Source organism: Crocodylus siamensis, chromosome 2 (assembly GCF_052110815.1).
Source record: "Crocodylus siamensis isolate JL-2025a chromosome 2, ASM5211081v1, whole genome shotgun sequence".
Taxonomy (NCBI): domain Eukaryota; kingdom Metazoa; phylum Chordata; order Crocodylia; family Crocodylidae; genus Crocodylus; species Crocodylus siamensis.
Genome location: NC_143396.1, coordinates 285,233,929 through 285,250,742, shown reverse-complemented (window position 1 = coordinate 285,250,742; position 16,814 = coordinate 285,233,929). Strand labels below are relative to the sequence as shown.

Below are 16,814 nucleotides of genomic sequence, written 5' to 3'. Positions count from 1 at the left end.
GCACACGTTTTCATGCTATTGTGGATCAAGGTCTGACAGGTTATTCCTCACCATGCCCCTGAGAGAGTGGCTGGCATGAAGCTGAGAATAGGTCAATGTCAGCATCAGGACGAGAACTTGCGAGCTGCTGTCTCCGAGGACTAGAACACAAACCAGTGAAATGAGCCCCTGGGTGCAGTGGGATAAGTGAATTGTGTCGTGTTTAAATCGGTGAAAAAAATTCAGGCAAATTCCTGACAGGCAGCTTCACCACAAACTGCTAGAAAAACTGCTCAAGAAATCACGTCAACCATTTGTCCATATTTGAGCTTAACTGAACATATTCTTGTACAATGACTAAAAGGCATAAATATGCATCTCTGGTTCTTTTTCCCTAGGACTCGCTTCCTGGAATTGTTACCTCTGCAAGGCTCTGTGCCCATCTTTGTTCCGATATGAGCAGATCAATCAGATTTCAGGTTTGCTTGGTCACCTGCATCATCCTGCTCATATCCTCTAGCTGGCAATGCCTGGCTTTCCAGAGACTGGAGAAGAGAGACTCCGTGCAGGTAGAGCAAACTGCCCTGGCAGGGAACGAGTTAAAAGACAGGCTGAACACGCAAAGCTTGGAAAATAACCTTGGCCTCTCTGAACAAACCACCAGTGATCCCATCTCAGAAGAGCCATCTGGAGTGTCAGCAAAGCCATCTGGGACATCATTAAACAAAGGCTTCACTGCAAGAGGAGAGACACAGCATACCAGTCTTAGCGGTAATGTTTTCGCAGACAGTAAGAGCCTGGATGTTTACACCCCTACAGTATCAGTGGTCGCTACAGATAAAAAGGAACTTAGCCCCACTAGTCCAGACAGAGAGCTGAGTGAAGATGGACCTATGAAGGCCATGCTCACAACAGCTGTGACTACCCTAAATCCCAACATCAGCAGTGCTGGTAGAAAGACAACAGTAGGGGAGAGCAGTGAAGCAGGAGATGGCTTTTCTGCCTATCTAAATAACCCAGTTTTCATGACGGCTGCTACAGAAGAGAAGAAGGCTGAAGGGAACATGGAGCAGTCAGTGACAGCCCAGCTGAGCAGTGATGAAATGCCCACTTTGCTCCCCAGCTCCCGAACCTTAGATGTGGCGGATGACTTCCTGGCAATCCCTGCACCTCTTGTTGATCAAACTGCTGAATCTGAGCCTGGCACGCTGGTGCCAAATGTAGCCAGCCCCTTGCAGTGGACAGCAGCAGAGGGCCCTGATTTCACTGCAAAACCCTCTTCTGTATTCACAGATGCCTCCCTGAATTTGGAAGCAGGACCTGACAATGGGCACGGGGGCTTCCATGCTACAGCTAGCATGGTCACAGTCCCTCCGGCTGTCCCTGCACCGACAGATGACTGGGATGATACAAAAGTAGGGAACATTAGCCAGGAGAGGGGCACAAAACAGGAGGAGATAAAGTTGGACCACATGATAACGCAGCCACCTCAAACAGCAGCAGGAGACCTTGAGGAGAAGGATGTGAAAGGACTGATGCCATTCACAGCTTCTGCATATGCAACTACTGTGAACCTAGATGAAAATGATCCTGCTGCGCCAAGCCCGATGTCTGTGCAGGGGAAAGAGATTTCAACAGCTTCTGCTGACCAAACAGTGGTTTCTGTCCTCAGCACCCTGACTGCAGATGAAGCGACTGCCGCAAACACAGTGGAAAATACAGAACCAGTGGAGGAGAGGGAACGTGTCTCTCTGCCATTGCCAGAGGCCATTGCTGATATGCAATCTGACGTCTTCCAGACTCTAGCAAACACGTTAAAAGGTAACTTGCCGACAGCTGCCAAAATAACCTGTGCTTGCGCTCCAGTGCACATACTGGGAGAAGTGCTGTTTGTTATTGATCTGCCTCCTTGAAATCAGGGAAAAAATGGGAACAAAAAAAGGCTGTGAGCCATATCTAGGATCTAATGTGCATCTGCAGTAGAAACGTTTAAAGAGGCACTGCCAACATGTTCGCGTCTGCTGTAGTAAAAGTGAAGATTGCTAGAAACGATTGGTGTTCCCAGATGCAGTTTCCCCATGACACTCCTGCACGCTCCAGTCTTATGGCTGTGGATCAGCTGTGGATCAGCTGCCGCCTCCTGCCCTAGTACCAGAGCTCCCTCCTGCCCTGAGCCAACCCAGGTGCTGTTCCTCACACCTGGGCAGAGTGTGCATCCAACAAGGGCAGGAGAGTAGAGGCATAGCAGACAAGACATCTGGGGGTGAAGGCTGTGCCTCTGTGGGATCCTCATAAATACCCTCAGGGGAGCAGACATTAGCAACCTTTTTTAAAACAAATCCTCTTTTCTTAAAGGTTTCTTAAAAAAAAATAAGCTGCAGGTTTCTGGGGCATGTCAGAAATTCTGTCTGGCAGTGTCACTCTTTCCATGTGGATTTATTGTATTTCTGTGTTCCCTGCTTCATGCAGTAGGGATTTCTGATTCATTTAGGAAAGGGAGGCCCTCTCTGCTAGCAGTATGTTAGTGCAAAGGCCAGATCCCGCCCTAGTATAACCAGGTGGCTTCTGTGGCCTTACCTGCTTTTAAATTGCGATAGCTGCAGACTGAAACTCGGTGCTGTAGAACGCACTGAACCATCTGATAACTGGGGACAGCTGTCTCTGTAGCATCTGCAGCCTGTGATATGAAAAAGTCGAAGGCTCGATGCATTGGTTTCGCCGTAGTAATGGGAGCAGATAACAATCAGCCTGGAGCCACTGACGCTATCCCTGATGATGCGGGAATGGAAAAATTGTTGGCTCTCAGCCCCTTTGTCCCAGGGTGAGTGCAGCGGCAGCTGCTGCTGCTGTAGTGCTTTGCAGACAGCCTGGAATTCTGTGGCCCAGCTCCAATTCTTGGGCAGGTTCTGTGATTCTGCAGATAGCTCTGGGCCCTTGTAATAGGTTCAAACAGGCTCACTGTGGCAAAACTGCATAGGGAGGGATAGCACAGGGCTTGTCTAGCTCTCTGGCTACTGCCATGGCTTTTGCATTCTAGAGAAAGCAGGGAGACCATGCAGTGGGCTGGGAGTGTAATACCTTTACCCTGTGAAGAAAAGCAGGTTACTTCCCCAGATCAGTGCAGCATTGCTTTTTCATGCAGTGACCAGTGGATACTGCTGTCATTTATTTGTATTGCCAGAGCACCTAGAAAGCTAGGATGCCATGGTATTAGGTGCTGTACAAACTACTGTAACAGGAAAAAAAAAAAAAGAAACCCACCCAAGCCCCACCCATGCTTCTAGGAAAGGAAAAAGCAACCCAAAAATCTTGTGTATTGGGTCTGCTGTTATGTGAATGTTGAGTCAAGTAATCAGTTGAATCCTATAGTCACTTTGGACAACTAAGCTGGTTCTCTTGATCAAGGGATTGTCTCAAATGATAAAGTTAGTGATGGGTATAAAATAGGACCTGCGGGGTTTTATTGCTGCCTTTCACTGAAGACTTCAGCAAAACCCCTGATGTCCCAGAGCTGCTCATCGGGCTGCTTGCAGTCACATAAGCCTGGTCAACTAAGCGTGCTTATGCTGAGTGGTATGTTCTGTCCTGATGCAGCATGAAGTCCTGTGCAAAGCACAGTACCGGTTCAGGGCTTTATTATCCCAGTGGGGCTTGTGGGGTAACTGTGGCAGAAGCAGACCCTTGTGGAATAAAAATCCCCCTAGTTGTTCCCAGTTGGTATTTCCTTTTCACCTCTTCCTACTCTGCACCTTCCTCACAGCATCTCGGGGGTAGCTGTTTCCATTGTTTACAACTTGATTTCAAAGATGCTAACGTGCCGAGGTTTTCCGTTCCCTCAGACAGCTGCTCCTGTTTGCTGCATGCTTTTGATCACAACAATTACTCAGTTCGTGTACAAGGCGTCACTGCTGACAAATGTTACCGCTGTAGGTGTTACTCAGGAAACGACAGTCAGTCAAGAAACCGATGCTGCTTTGCCTGTCTTGACACCAGCAGACCTTGCTACGCATGGGGCCATGAGCGCAACAGAGGAGGAAAGTAAGCTGGCAACCCAGCTACCGGATGTCTCTGGTGTCACCCAGCTGTTGAGTGCAGACTATCCAGCAACTCTCGTCTCCTCCACTGCCTCCCATTTGTCTCCTGAAAAAACTCCAGAAGTTGAAGGTAGGCTTTGGTGCCTTCACTTTTATGCAAAATTTATTTTTTCCATAAGAGAAAGAAAGTATTAGGAGTTTTGTTTAGGATGTGACAATGAATTTAACACAGAGTTCTCCTACATCTTCTTAACAGCTTGCCAGTCTCATTGCAAAAAAGACCTTGCTTTGCTAGAGTATTGATGTTGCTGTCAATTCTCCTCCAGGGGCTGGTTCTGCAGCTTCTGCTGGTTTGGAGAACCCATCTACACCATCAAAGTTGCTGTTTTTTAAATATGATTGGTTGACCTGATTGTGGCCACACTGTGCAAGGACATTTTCCTTGCCTCTGTGAACATGGAAAAATCTGTTTATAACTAAATTAGTACCAGGTTTGAAGCTTGGTAGATACTGAAGCTAAAGACCTGTTCTAACATGATCATAATTGTTTTTTTTTCCTTTTTTCATCTCAGAAGAGTCAACCAGGTTATAATGTGCTTTGGCCACCACCATCTTAATACATGGCAGTTTTATTTGTTTTTTTTGGAAGTGTTGGGGGTCCCAACGTGAGACAAAAATGTTTGATTTTTCATTGCTGGAGGAACATGTAGGGTGGGCACAATCCCTATGTTCCAAGATCTGCGTCAGTATGTAGCTCATTTCAGAGTGTAGTTCCATGGTGTTGGCTTCAGCCTACAAAACCCTAAGTGAGTTTTTTTCCATTCTTCTTCAGGTACGGACTCCTTGCAGGGCTTTATGTACAAGGTGAAGGTAGCTAAGTTAGAGTTTGAGATAACATGTCATCTTTAATGCAACCCTAGTGGGGAGCACAGAGGTATAAGGATTGCCTATACCTGCTAGGTAAGTGCTGCCCCCGTGTTGGTCTGGTGTATAGGAAAAAGCAAGGATTTGGTGAAATCTCCCCCAGGAAACAAAAAGACAGGGAAGGATGAAGAGTTAGCAGATGTTCCCCCCCAACTCCTGCTGGAGCCTAGACAGGAGCTTCTCTTTGAGCCATGCAACTATGTGCCTCCTGCCCTGGTGCTGAGCATAGAGAATGATTCTAGCCCGATGGGAGAGATGATCGTTACAGGTCTTTTTGTTGTGGAACTGAGTATTTTGAATTCAATGGGCAGATTTTTGATGGGATGTAATTACTGTAGATATTCTCTGTTTCCTGATAGGCTTTCTAAGTCCTTTGGGGTTCAGTTCTGGCAGAGCAGGAGAAACTGTTGCCCACTCAACCAGAATTTTTCCAGGCATCACCTGGGGAGCTGTACACGATGGCACAGTCACTACAACTACAGCACAGGCTTTCTTTCCTACCAGGCTAGCTCGGCAGGACTAGGAAAACCAATGCATCTAATAGATTGGTTAAGGCAGAGGAACACAGTGACATTTCACCGATGGCGAGAGAGTCTGGGGGCAGCCTTGATACACTGGTGTTCTGTAGTGTGCAAATTGCCATTCAAGTTAGATCGTTTTGAGTGAGGATGTTCTGTAGGGAAAAAAAAAAGGACTCTGTTCTAAGAATGTCACTGTAATTAATTCACTTCTGACGTTTAATTATAAATTAATCATTTGTAATCTTTTCTCTTTACAATAAACAATTCCAGCTGTCTCTTGGTTCACAACTTGATTTATGCCTTTGAAAGGCTCTGAACTTGCCCCAGTTTAGCGACTGACACCCTTTGCAGTGGCATAAAGTACAAAAAAATAACAGAAGTCTCGTTACGGGAGGTCTCTGTGCTGTGAGACTTCTCTCTGAGGAACAGTTTGTCATTATGGCGGAGCTGGTACTGTTTCATAGTGGGAGCTTTTACATAAAAGAGATGGCATTCAATAATTTTTTTTGTTTAAAGTGAAGCCTCCCTGTAAGAATGAGTTCCCTAATCATTACTGAGTTTTTTTCATGTTATGACTTTGACTTTGTGACAACCATCCTGGTGGGCATTGCTTCTCCTTTAACAGAACTGGTCACCATCTCCAACGAGAAGGCTGTCCCTGCCCTTGCTGGACCTGACGCAACTCATGCTGGAATGGGAATGCCGACGGAGGAGACCACCAGTAGGACCACGGTCCTGGCAACTCCAGCTTCAGTGGTGTCATCTGTAAGGAGGACTGTTGTTCCATCTGTGAGGAGGATCAGCACGGCTGTAACCTATGGACTGGACCAGCTGGAATCAGAAGGTACCCGCTTTTCAAAGGCTGTCAAGCAAGTTGCTTAGATGTGACACTTCAGGCCATGATAGTTGATTTTCCTTAACGTTGTGTTTTTGACTTGGGGAAATCTAAGCATGTCTTTTACAGGTGTGAAGGGAAACAGGAAATCTTGTCTCCCTTTCTGAGGGACACTGGAGACAATCAGCTGAGTGCACTTATGAAGCTGCGGTAGGACTCTGCTGGGAAAACCAAGAGGTTGGGGAATAAAAGAGTTTTCCTGGGAGGAAGGAAATCCCAGGGGCATTTGATATCCATCAGACGGATGGTCAAAAAGCCTGTTTTGGACTTGGCATCACATGAGTAATTCATCCCAGAGGCATAACTGGGTAGTTCTGTGCCCTGGGCTGTGCTTGCCCGTAGAACAGGGGCAGTGGCCAACAGAGCTGTAGCAGGGTGAGCCACTGCTGTGGGGGTTAATGTGGAAGCTGCTGCTAAAAGGCATGTCTAGTGGTGATTCGAAAGCCAAAATCGTGTGGCAAAAAAAAGGAGAGAGGTTAACCAACGCTTACCTCTGCGGGAGTGAACATCTGGTCAGCACCAGTGCTGTGGCCGTTGTTCACATCTCCTCACCTGTCTTGTGCCCAGAGCTGCACCTGGCTGCCAGGGCCACTGCATGGAAAAAGTGACAGGAGGGAGGGGCAGGGGCAGAAATCATGGAGGGGGTGCTGCCCCTGGCTACATTCTAGTATCCCCCTTAGGCAGTGCTCAGGGCTTTTGCCTCACTTGCCCGCCCTCAGTTACACCATACAATGATACTTAAAAGATCAGCTTGAGCAATTTGAGAGCCCCTCTCACTCTTGGATTCTAACCTCTTCTTCAAAGAGATGCTGCTATAGGAGAGTGAAAGCATTGGGGGTGGTGGGGTTGGGTTAAACAGCAACTGTTGTCCACCTGCAGAGTCCATCACTTTTGATCTCCTCCTCATCTTGCCATCCTTGCGTCTTCCCTGGCATCTGTTCCACGAAACACCAAGACTCCTGTGCTGTTTCCACACTCCTGCTTTTCTGACTTCTGGGTCTCTGCCTCTCTTCTCTCCTTACATCTTTGATGTCTCACCCAATCCAAGCCCTTTCACTCTCTGCCATTTTTGTCTCTGCTCTTGCTCTGACTGTGCTGAGTCCTGCAAGAGCAAACTGCACCTTTTTTGTCCCTTTATCTCTGCTCCTTCCTCTGCCTCTCCCTTGCCGCCTTAGGATCTTCCCACTTACTCTAATGACAAGGACAGACATAATCTAGCAGGGACATACTACTTCCATCCTCATGCTGTTCTCTTTCCTACCAGTCTCATGTCTCCTGCCTTTTGTCTATTATGGATCTATCCCTCTTCATCTTCTACTCCCTAAATCCCATCCTTACCCCTTCCTTCAGCTGCTTTCCCTTTCTCTGCCATCCTTGGCTTTGCAACATCCAATCCCATCTCCCTCCTCCCACTTATCTCCAAGTGAATCTGACCTTTTATTTGACAATAGAAGATGGGTGGGGTAGGGTAGGGTAGGGAGGGAGTGTTTTTACTGAGAAGTAGCTTAAAGGAAACTTCAGGGTTTGGGAGAAAGTTAGGAGTGAGGCTTATAGGGATAGTGGGTGGGCTCTGATATAGGCAGGCATGATTAGGGGTATGAGGATTCAATGTAGGCATCCTGGATCCTTGAACTGATTATTTCCATACTCTCTAAATATTGGGGTTTAAAAGTTACAGGATTCCTGCCCCAAAGGTGGGACATGGACAACTTTGTTGTGTCTCTTACTGAGGGCCATTTGTCTAGGGATGACTAGTTCTTTTATCCCCCCCCCCACTTCATTTTGGTCTCCTGCATGTTCCTTTTAAACAACTCCAGTCCCATCTTATCACTGCATGTGCCTATCAGCTTGTGAAGCGTGTTTGGTCCCATGAAGCATGTTTTGTAATTTAAAACAGCTTCTTTAACAATGACTCCAGTCTGAAAGCCGGAGGGTCTCTTGGCTTTGTTACATGGCTCTGTGGGACACCCAGCTTCTGAGCAACATGGTGTTTTCTGGACTGTGTGGTCAGGGGTTCTGGTGGTGGAAGCTGTTTCAGAGACCTTGTTCTTATCAGACAGTTCGCCCCTGGTCAGCCTGGTTTTTTGAGGTTAACCTCTTTATCAGCTCATAGCACTGAGGCTTGTTAGCTCTGGCTTTCCCCAGCAGCACCCTGCAAAAGTGGGCCACGTTCTATCCAGGGACAAGCTTCCCTTGTTACCGGGTGTTAGCTGCTCCAATTAGATAGGAAGAGGAAAGGTTTCCACGTATCTCTGAGTAATATTGTCCTCACCCTTTCACCTCCTCTCCTCTGTGTAATAGCAAGTGGAGGGCAGAGAGATGGGGAAGCACTTGAAAGTCTGGTCGCAGCTAGCTACCAAGATGCCTCCACCAGCCTGCCTTCTCCCATGCTATAGTATCAGGGTTTGGATTAGAAAAGCAACAGCAGTTAACTCTTTATGGTCTGAATACTTCAAGCACTCACTAGTCTAAGGAGTGGACATCCCAAAGCAACATCCAAACCTGGTGCTCCCTGTTCTTATTTAATAGCTCTTTCCCTCCCAGGGTCCATGGTACCCCAATGTAGGCTGTTGCCTTAACACAGCGATGCTCAACCAGGATGTCACAGCACCCTGGGATACCTTGAGATCCTTTCAAGGGTGCTGTGGGGTGCTATACAGTGTTAACACTGCTAGGTTTACAAATGTGATTCACCCAGATAAACCCAGACATTTCAAATAGGAATCCATGGCAGTGGTCTCTGAGCTTTTTTTGCAACAGAAAAAGTGCTCTGTTATATTTCTCTACTCAAAAAAAAAAAAAGAGCAAAAATGAAGAGCTGCTGTTTTCTGAGTGAGACCATGAGTCTGCCAAGGTTGAGAACCACTGCCTTAACGAGAAGGCAGAGCAGAGCTCAGGCACAGCCTGCTCCCTGCGGGACATTGACTTAATGAGTGTGTTGCAAGATCATGCCCTTCCTTAGTGAGATCAACAACAAAGATCCAGGGACCGTAGGATCTCATTCTTTGTATTCTGAACAACTTTGCCAATTCTTTTCCCTTGTGCCTGAGATGGTCTGACTGCAGAATCCCCGCTGTGGTCCATAGACTGTCAGGAGGAACAAGGGAAGCGAGGCACTGAGACGGATTGTGAACTGAAGCTACATCTCTATTGACTTTAGTGGAGCCAGGTTGCTTCCACCAGCTGAGGATTTGGCTCGTTATTTTTAAAGAAACACAAGCCGGTTCCATTTTCTGGGGCCCTTCTGTGCCAGGTAAACTCAGGGCAGTCAAACTTCCTGCTCATCTGCCTCTTTTTAAGTTTCACAAATACAGCTAGGCAAAAGTTAGGGCAGGGTGGCACAGCTGGTATGGTGCCAGTCTGCCTTGGCATCTGCCTGACTTCTTGCAAGAGTGGCTAAGCACCTTATGTCCATATACAGACAATTACAGCATGCGTTGCTCTCCGTTTTCCAAATATGTTACTTTTGCAAATTAACATTTTCGTTCAGAAGCAGTGTAAAAGCCTGGCTAAGACCACGATCTCCTGAAAGAAGCTGTAAACACAGGTGCCTGTTTGAGAAGGAACCAATCCCTATATGAAGTAGTTACTGGAAACTATATATAATATCAAGGGCTGGATTTTGTTTTTACAGGGATTTAGATGCCTAATTCCCCTGGACACGGGCTAGATTCTGTCTACTTATTGGGCATCTAAATCGACAGCTAGGTGTGATTGTAGTCTGCTCTGTTCACGTTCCTGAGACTCCATTAATGAATTTACTTTTGTAACACACCATCACCTGACCCTTAATATTGGGTCACAAAGAAGTGGGGGGTGGGAGGGTCCCCCATCTCTTACATGAACTGTGTTTCAGGGTCTCAAGCAGGGAGGAACAGAATTCCACTTGTGTGGCTAAATCCACTTATGTACCTAAGAGGTGGAATATAAACTGGCCTCAGTCATTTAGATCCCTTGAGAAATTGGGTCCTAAGTTCTCAAGCCTGATCTAGTCTAAGGTGCAGGTCTTGAGGTTGATATGCTTTCTCCCATGTCTTTTGCTCCTTATGGTCCAAACAGGCTTTGTGAGAGACACCTGGGAGTGCTGTCAGTGCATTTGCTAGACTTTACCCAATGCAGACTGAGGGTGGTTCTTTGGACCCTGCCTTGGAGAGTGAAAATGTACAAGGAACCCAGCTAGGCCAATGTGGTGCCTATCTTCAAGAAAGGGAGGAAAGTGGATCCGGCTAACTATAGGCCCGTTAGCCTGACTTCTATTCTTGGGAAGATCTTAGAAAAGCTAATTAAAGAGGCCATCCTTAATAGACTGGCTCAGGCCAACATCCTAAGGGATAGCCAGCACAGGTTTGTTGTGGGTAGGTCTTGCTTGACCAATCTCATTTCCTTCTACAACCAGGTGACCTGTCACCTGGACAAGGGAGATGAGATTGATGTCATTTATCTTGACTTCAAAAAAGCCTTCGATCTGGTATCCCATGATCACCTCTTGGCCAAACTAGCCAACTGTGATCTTGGGTCCACCATGATCCGCTGGCTGGGAAATTGGCTCCGAGGTCGGACCCAGAGGGTTGTGATTGATGGCAGTCACTCATCGTGGTGCCCTGTGACCAGTGGGGTCCCCCAAGGCTCTGTCCTTGGACCCGTATTGTTCAGCATCTTCATTAATGATCTGGACATTGGAGTCAGGAGTGGACTGGCCAAGTTCGCCGATGACACCAAACTTTGGGGCAAAGCATCCACGCCAGATGAAAGGCGGGTGATCCAGGTTGACCTGGACAGGCTCAGCAAATGGGCGGACGAGAACCTGATGGTGTTTAACACCGAAAAATGCAAGGTTCTCCACCTTGGGAAGAAAAATCTGCAGCAAGCTTTTAGCCTCGGCAGTGCTACACTGGCTAGCACTACGGAAGAAAGAGACTTGGGGGTTATCGTTGTCCACAAGATGAACCTGAGCCTGCAATGCGATGCTGCGGCTAGTAAAGTGACCAAAATGCTGGCTTGCACCCATAGATGCTTCTCAAACAAATCCTGGGACATCGTTCTCCCCTTGTACTTGGCCTTGGTGAGGCCACAGCTGGAGTACTGTGTTCAGTTTTGGGCTCCACAATTCAAAAAGGATGTGGAGAAGCTTGAGAGAGTCCAGAGGAGAGCCACGCGCATGAGCAGAGGTCAGGAAAACAGATCTTACGATGACAGGCTGAGAGCCATGAGGCTCTTCAGCCTGGAAAAGCGCAGGCTCAGGGGTGATCTGATGGCCACCCATAAGTTTATCGGGGTGATCACCAGGATCTGGGGGAATGTTTGTTCACCAGAGCGCCCCAAGGGATGACGAGGTCGAACGGTCATAAACTCCTGCAAGACTGTTTCAGGCTGGACTTAAGGAAGAATTTCTTTACTGTCCGAGCCCCCAAGGTCTGGAACAGCCTGCCAGCGGAGGTGGTTCAAGCACCTACATTGAACACCTTCAAGAGTAAATTGGATGCTTATCTTGCTGGGATCCTATGACCCCAGCTGACTTCCTGCCCTTTGGGCAGGGGGCTGGACTCGATGATCTCCCGAGGTCCCTTCCAGCCCTAATGTCTATGAAATCTATGAAATCTAGTTTTAAGAGGAAGTTCAGTATAGTTCTTAAGGGGGTCCCCTGATGCAGGTCACTGGGGCAGATGGAGTTTTTGGGACATCTGAGACGTTGCCTTGCTTCCAGTGCTGGAGGTGGGGCATGTTGAGGGGGCATGATGTATCTTGGTACAGTGCTCCCTGGGACCCTACTGGTGTGGAGGGAGGACTCTAATTGGACCAACCTGCACTGAATTTGAGTAAATTTAGTGCCAGTGCTTAGAGGGATGGATTGTTGCATTTTAAATCTGAGGAGATCACTAAAAGCTACATTATGGCCGTGAGCTTCCAAGCACCAATGTCAGGATATTTACAGCTATTGGATGAATTTTTGGCTCTTGTGGAATCCATGGCAAAACTCCCACCCTCTTCATCGAGGGCAGGATTTCACCTTTGGCTCTTGCAGCATGTAGTTCTGCCTCCCTGTGCATTGGCAGTCGCTTGCGTCATTCTGAGTCGGATCCTACTTGGTTCATTCCCAGCAAAAGTCCCTTTGATTCCAGCCAAACTAGCAAATGTGAGCTGGACCTGAGCAGGTCTGAGTTTGCTCCCACTGGAGTTAATGAGAGCTTTGCCCCTAATTGCAGTGGGACCTGGCCAGGACCCTAGATATAGAGCTCAGCTGAGGTATGGGAGATATGGGAACTGTAATGAATGGCTTCATTTAATTTCCTTGCTTTTGAAATATTCCTCCCCACCTCCCATCTATTATGGGACTTTATGCCATGAAGTGGACATCTGAATGAGGGCCTTTCCCTTCAGACTTCACCTGCATTGGTATGGGGTGTCTCTCAGTGCACTGTACAGAACTGTACCGTTCTGGGAGCTCAGTCGACAGTGGGACTAGGCAGCTTCTCAATGCCTTGGTGTCTGTAGTGCATAGCAGATCGTGCTCTTTGTGGCATGAGGGCTTTCCTAGCAAAAGGAGGCAGTGCAGTTCTATCACACAGGAGGGACAGGATTCCCAGCAGCTGGCACATCTGTGATACATGGCATCAAATCTGCAGGGGCTCTGCCTGCCAGCATAAAGGGTGCAAAAGTAGGTGGAAGGTGCAGGACCGAGACTAGAATTTTTACTGTTGCGCAGCCGTCCCATCTGTCTCAGAGGGAGCATTCCCAGGCATGCTCGGGTCTTTAGCAATAGCCAGAGCAACTTTTCATCCAGTACTGTGGCTGCGTGCTACCACGCAGGATTACAGTGCAAGGCAGCCATACATTGAAATGCATCATTCTGCTTCATTTGCTTATACCTTCTCTGTCTTCCAGTTGGAATGTCTCAAGCCTAGCAAAGCACGTGTTCCTCAGCCAGGACTACGGCCATACTGAAATCCAGTAGTCTTTTGTTGTATTGGACTACCTGGCATGGGACTGGAAGAGGCCTCGTGAATCGCTGAATCCAGTGCCCAGCTATCCCAGGCAACTATTCCATACACTTTGTAGACTTCTCTGAAGTGGTTTCCCAATGCTGCTCCGATGGAGATGTCATCCTAGATCTAGAACATTGCTTCTCTGATGGTTAGAAATCACTTTCTATCCTGAAGTTACTCCTGGTTGATTTCTTCTTCTGTAGCTGAAATAGCTCTTCTTCCTCCCTGGTGTTTGTCCCCATCATGTGTTTATAGAGAGCAAGCAGGTTCCCTCTTAGCTTTTGTTGTGCCAGGCTAAAAACACCAAACTCTGCAGGCTTTCTGTTGCCCTAATCATCCTAGTGGCTCCTCACTGCACCTACTCCAGTATGAATTAATCTCCTCAATTAGGGCTAACTGGAATTGTACTCAGTGTTCCAGATGAGGCCTTGATGCATGGGATAAGTGCTTGAAATTTGGTTGTGGGACACAGACCATAAAAAACCAGAACCTTAACCCCCTTTATTATTTTACAACCTGATTTAAATGGCTGAGTTACTTTGAAGTCTCCTGTAAAAAAGAACAATAATTCATCCCTGAGCTGTGACAAAGCACAGGGCATTTCTCCTCAAAAGGTAATTTAGGTTTAGGAGGAAGGGTTGTATAAATTAATGAAAACAGGAGTATGCAATGAAACCAACATCCGAGCTGCGACTGTAATGGCCTGGAATCTGCTCCATTACTTTGCTGCGACTCCATTAAAATGTAAATGAGGTTGCAGGGGAGTAAATCAGAAGAGAATTTGGTCCAGTTGTGGTTAACTAGCCCACTGCTATAATTCTTCCCCTCTTCAGAAGTCAGGAAAAAAATGGCAGGATCCAAGTGGTTTGAAATGAATCAAACAAACTAAAGCAAAAACAGTATCGATTGCTCAAATGCTCTGGATACAGACTCTTCCATGCTCCCTATTTGTTACTGTCACTTTGAAATGGGAACTGCAGTCCTTCTGATGCTTGCCTGGCCTCTGCGTTCTCTTCTCCGCAGATGGCAATGCAGCCCTGACTGTTCTGCTGCCTTGCAGTAGCTTCCTTCAAGATCTCTCAGTGGAAAACGAGAGAATCTGTTTAAAAACAGATTGGATCAAAACAAAGCTTTGCATTTTCTTTCCCCCAGCAGACTGTTGTTGGGTTTGGGGTTTTTTTTTCTTGGGTTTGGGTTTTTTTTCCCCGCATATCAAATGCGACTGCAAATGATGTCTCTACTCGTGGTAAACCCAGCGGTGCCTTCTTGCATTCAGAAGTGACTGATCAAGTTTGGCTTTTCCTAAATGAACCACTAACACAGGAAAGGGCTAAAACATAATTTCTGGTTACCGTTCTTAGCCCTTCTTAAAATTCTTGGTGTGTACATCCTGCTCACCAACCTGTTCATTCCTATTGCCTTGCTGTGAAGGAGATGTAAGAGGCTCCAGCCATCCTGCTTAGTTGCAGACACATTCGGCACTGATAAGAAGAAAGCCTCTTCCACTTCCTGCGGTGCATTGTTTATTTTAGGCTGCTAACAGGACAAGCCAAACAAGAACATAAGATCTATGACAGGTCTCTCTCTACCACAGGTCTCAGACCTGCTGTTTCCTTTACAGTCTTTAGCAGCAGCCACTACAAGAACTACTAGAGACAGCACAACCCACAGTCAGATCTATCTTCCCAATTGTTTAGGCTCCAGGTCCTTACAGGTGGCTGCCTACCTGGTTTCTGATCCAAGGTCTGAAGCAGAGCTGGGTGAATTTTATGTTCTGTCGGTTAACCACGGTTCTTTGCAAATGCTTGCTGTGTGCCTCCCCTGGCTTCAGGCAAAACAAAATCGACAGGTTTTCAAATTTTAAGTTCAAAATGGCATCTCATCTGAAACTTGCCTACATTTTACTTTAAAAGAAGAAAAGAACCAAAAAACCCCCTCCTCAAAACAAAATGTTTTGGTTTCACTCCAAACTAACTTATTTCTTTACTTTCGTCCTGATTTTTCCAGTTTGGCCAGTGAGCCCCAACACTTAGTTGTTCCTACAGCTCTAGTGGGTTCCCAGCTGGCGGGATGACAAGGTCAGCATGCCAGGCCTTGTCCTGGGAATCTTGGATAAATGCCTGTAAGAGGAGCACAGGTCTGAAAATGTCTTCCCAGGGGTTTAGGTGAGAAGATGGCTCCATCCCTTAAAGGTCCAGCATATGCCACTACCTGAGGAGTAGGGATCCCAGCATCTTTACAGTGGAGCCATGGGTGGTGAAGACCACAAACTGCTTGGTGTGAGCTGCTCTTGCTTAGACACGAGTGTTGGAACAGACTCAGTTTGCTTGTCTGCCTGCTTCTCAGGAGAGGTCAAAACAGACACAATGGCCAAAGGCAGCAGGAATCTGGATCTGATCACGCCGTTTCACACTTTCCTTCTAGGCTGCAGTAGAGCTGAGTGAGAGACCACTGTGGTACCTGGAGATCAGTCCAGGCATGTCCTGTTTGTAAGATAAATCCTACTTCTAATGCTGTCCTCATCGCCTTTGCCAAAGTAACTGCTTGTTTGACAAAAGAAGTCCCTGCAGCCTTAGGTAAAAGCCACTTGCTTACTTGGTTTAGTTCATGGCTCCCTGTTCCGCCTTATATTTTTTTAATAGGGCCAAGCATGTCATTAGTGTTAGCTCATTGGATTCAGCCAGCTGTGCCCGTTGGGCTGCCGCAGTGCCACGTCACTGGCTGCCTTCAGCTGTCGAGAGTTTGTGCTTTGACATCCCTCCTTAGCCACAGGGAGCAGCCTGCTGTCATTCCTTTGTCACTGCATCTTTTCCCTGCTTCAGTGATTCATTGATTTTCCTCTTCCTACCTGTTCCTGTATTTCGGAGGCTAATTCATTTCCCCCCCCATGCCATTTCTCACTTTCACTTGCACACCTCCTTCCTTTTCATTTCCTTGGAAACAGTAGAAAGGAGCTCCCTTTCCTTGCAGCAGATCCCAGGTGCTGACCTTGAGGAGTGTCATTCCTGCCCCATCAACATTTGAGCAGGATCCCTTCCAGGAGTTTCTCCACTACCTGGGTGAGTTGTCATCTCTTCTGAGGCACGCTTCCATGTTTCCATAAAGAGGACAGCAAAAGGTCCCTGGGGCTGTGACGCAGGAAGGTGGTGCACAGCCTTCAAACTCCAAGGGCTGGATGTGTGGTGTGGGGCCAGCCGTAGGCAAGAACCCGCTGGGTTGGGTCGTTGCATGGGCTGGATCCAGTGTGGGGACTGTGCATGTGATCCAGCATGCCGGCCTCGCCCTGCATGCTGATCCAGCCACAGAGTGATCCTGTACACTGTCCCCAGCCCCATGCATGGATCCAACTGAGGAGTGACCCCCAACAGTGACACAAATCAGGGTGTGGGGCTGTGTCACTTGGGCTATGAGGCTCCCCACGGGTTGTGAAATTTGGTGGCAAGGGAGTTGTGGCAATTAGTGCCACCATTGCTCCCTT

General features: G+C 47.4%; 1 protein-coding gene across 2 annotated transcripts in view; it reads left to right on the top strand.

The window, feature by feature from the left end:
* Positions 1–16,814, top strand: part of ARMH4 (armadillo like helical domain containing 4) — a 138,491-nt gene that overhangs the window by 9,718 nt on the left and 111,959 nt on the right. For both annotated transcript variants that reach the window (XM_090034276.1, XM_090034277.1), the window contains exons 2-4: positions 378–1,800; positions 3,910–4,143; positions 6,084–6,302. In XM_090034276.1, coding sequence (XP_089890402.1) covers positions 435–1,800; positions 3,910–4,143; positions 6,084–6,302 — 1,819 coding nt within the window. In that variant the 5' untranslated portion in view covers positions 378–434. The remainder of the gene's footprint in view (positions 1–377; positions 1,801–3,909; positions 4,144–6,083; positions 6,303–16,814) is intronic.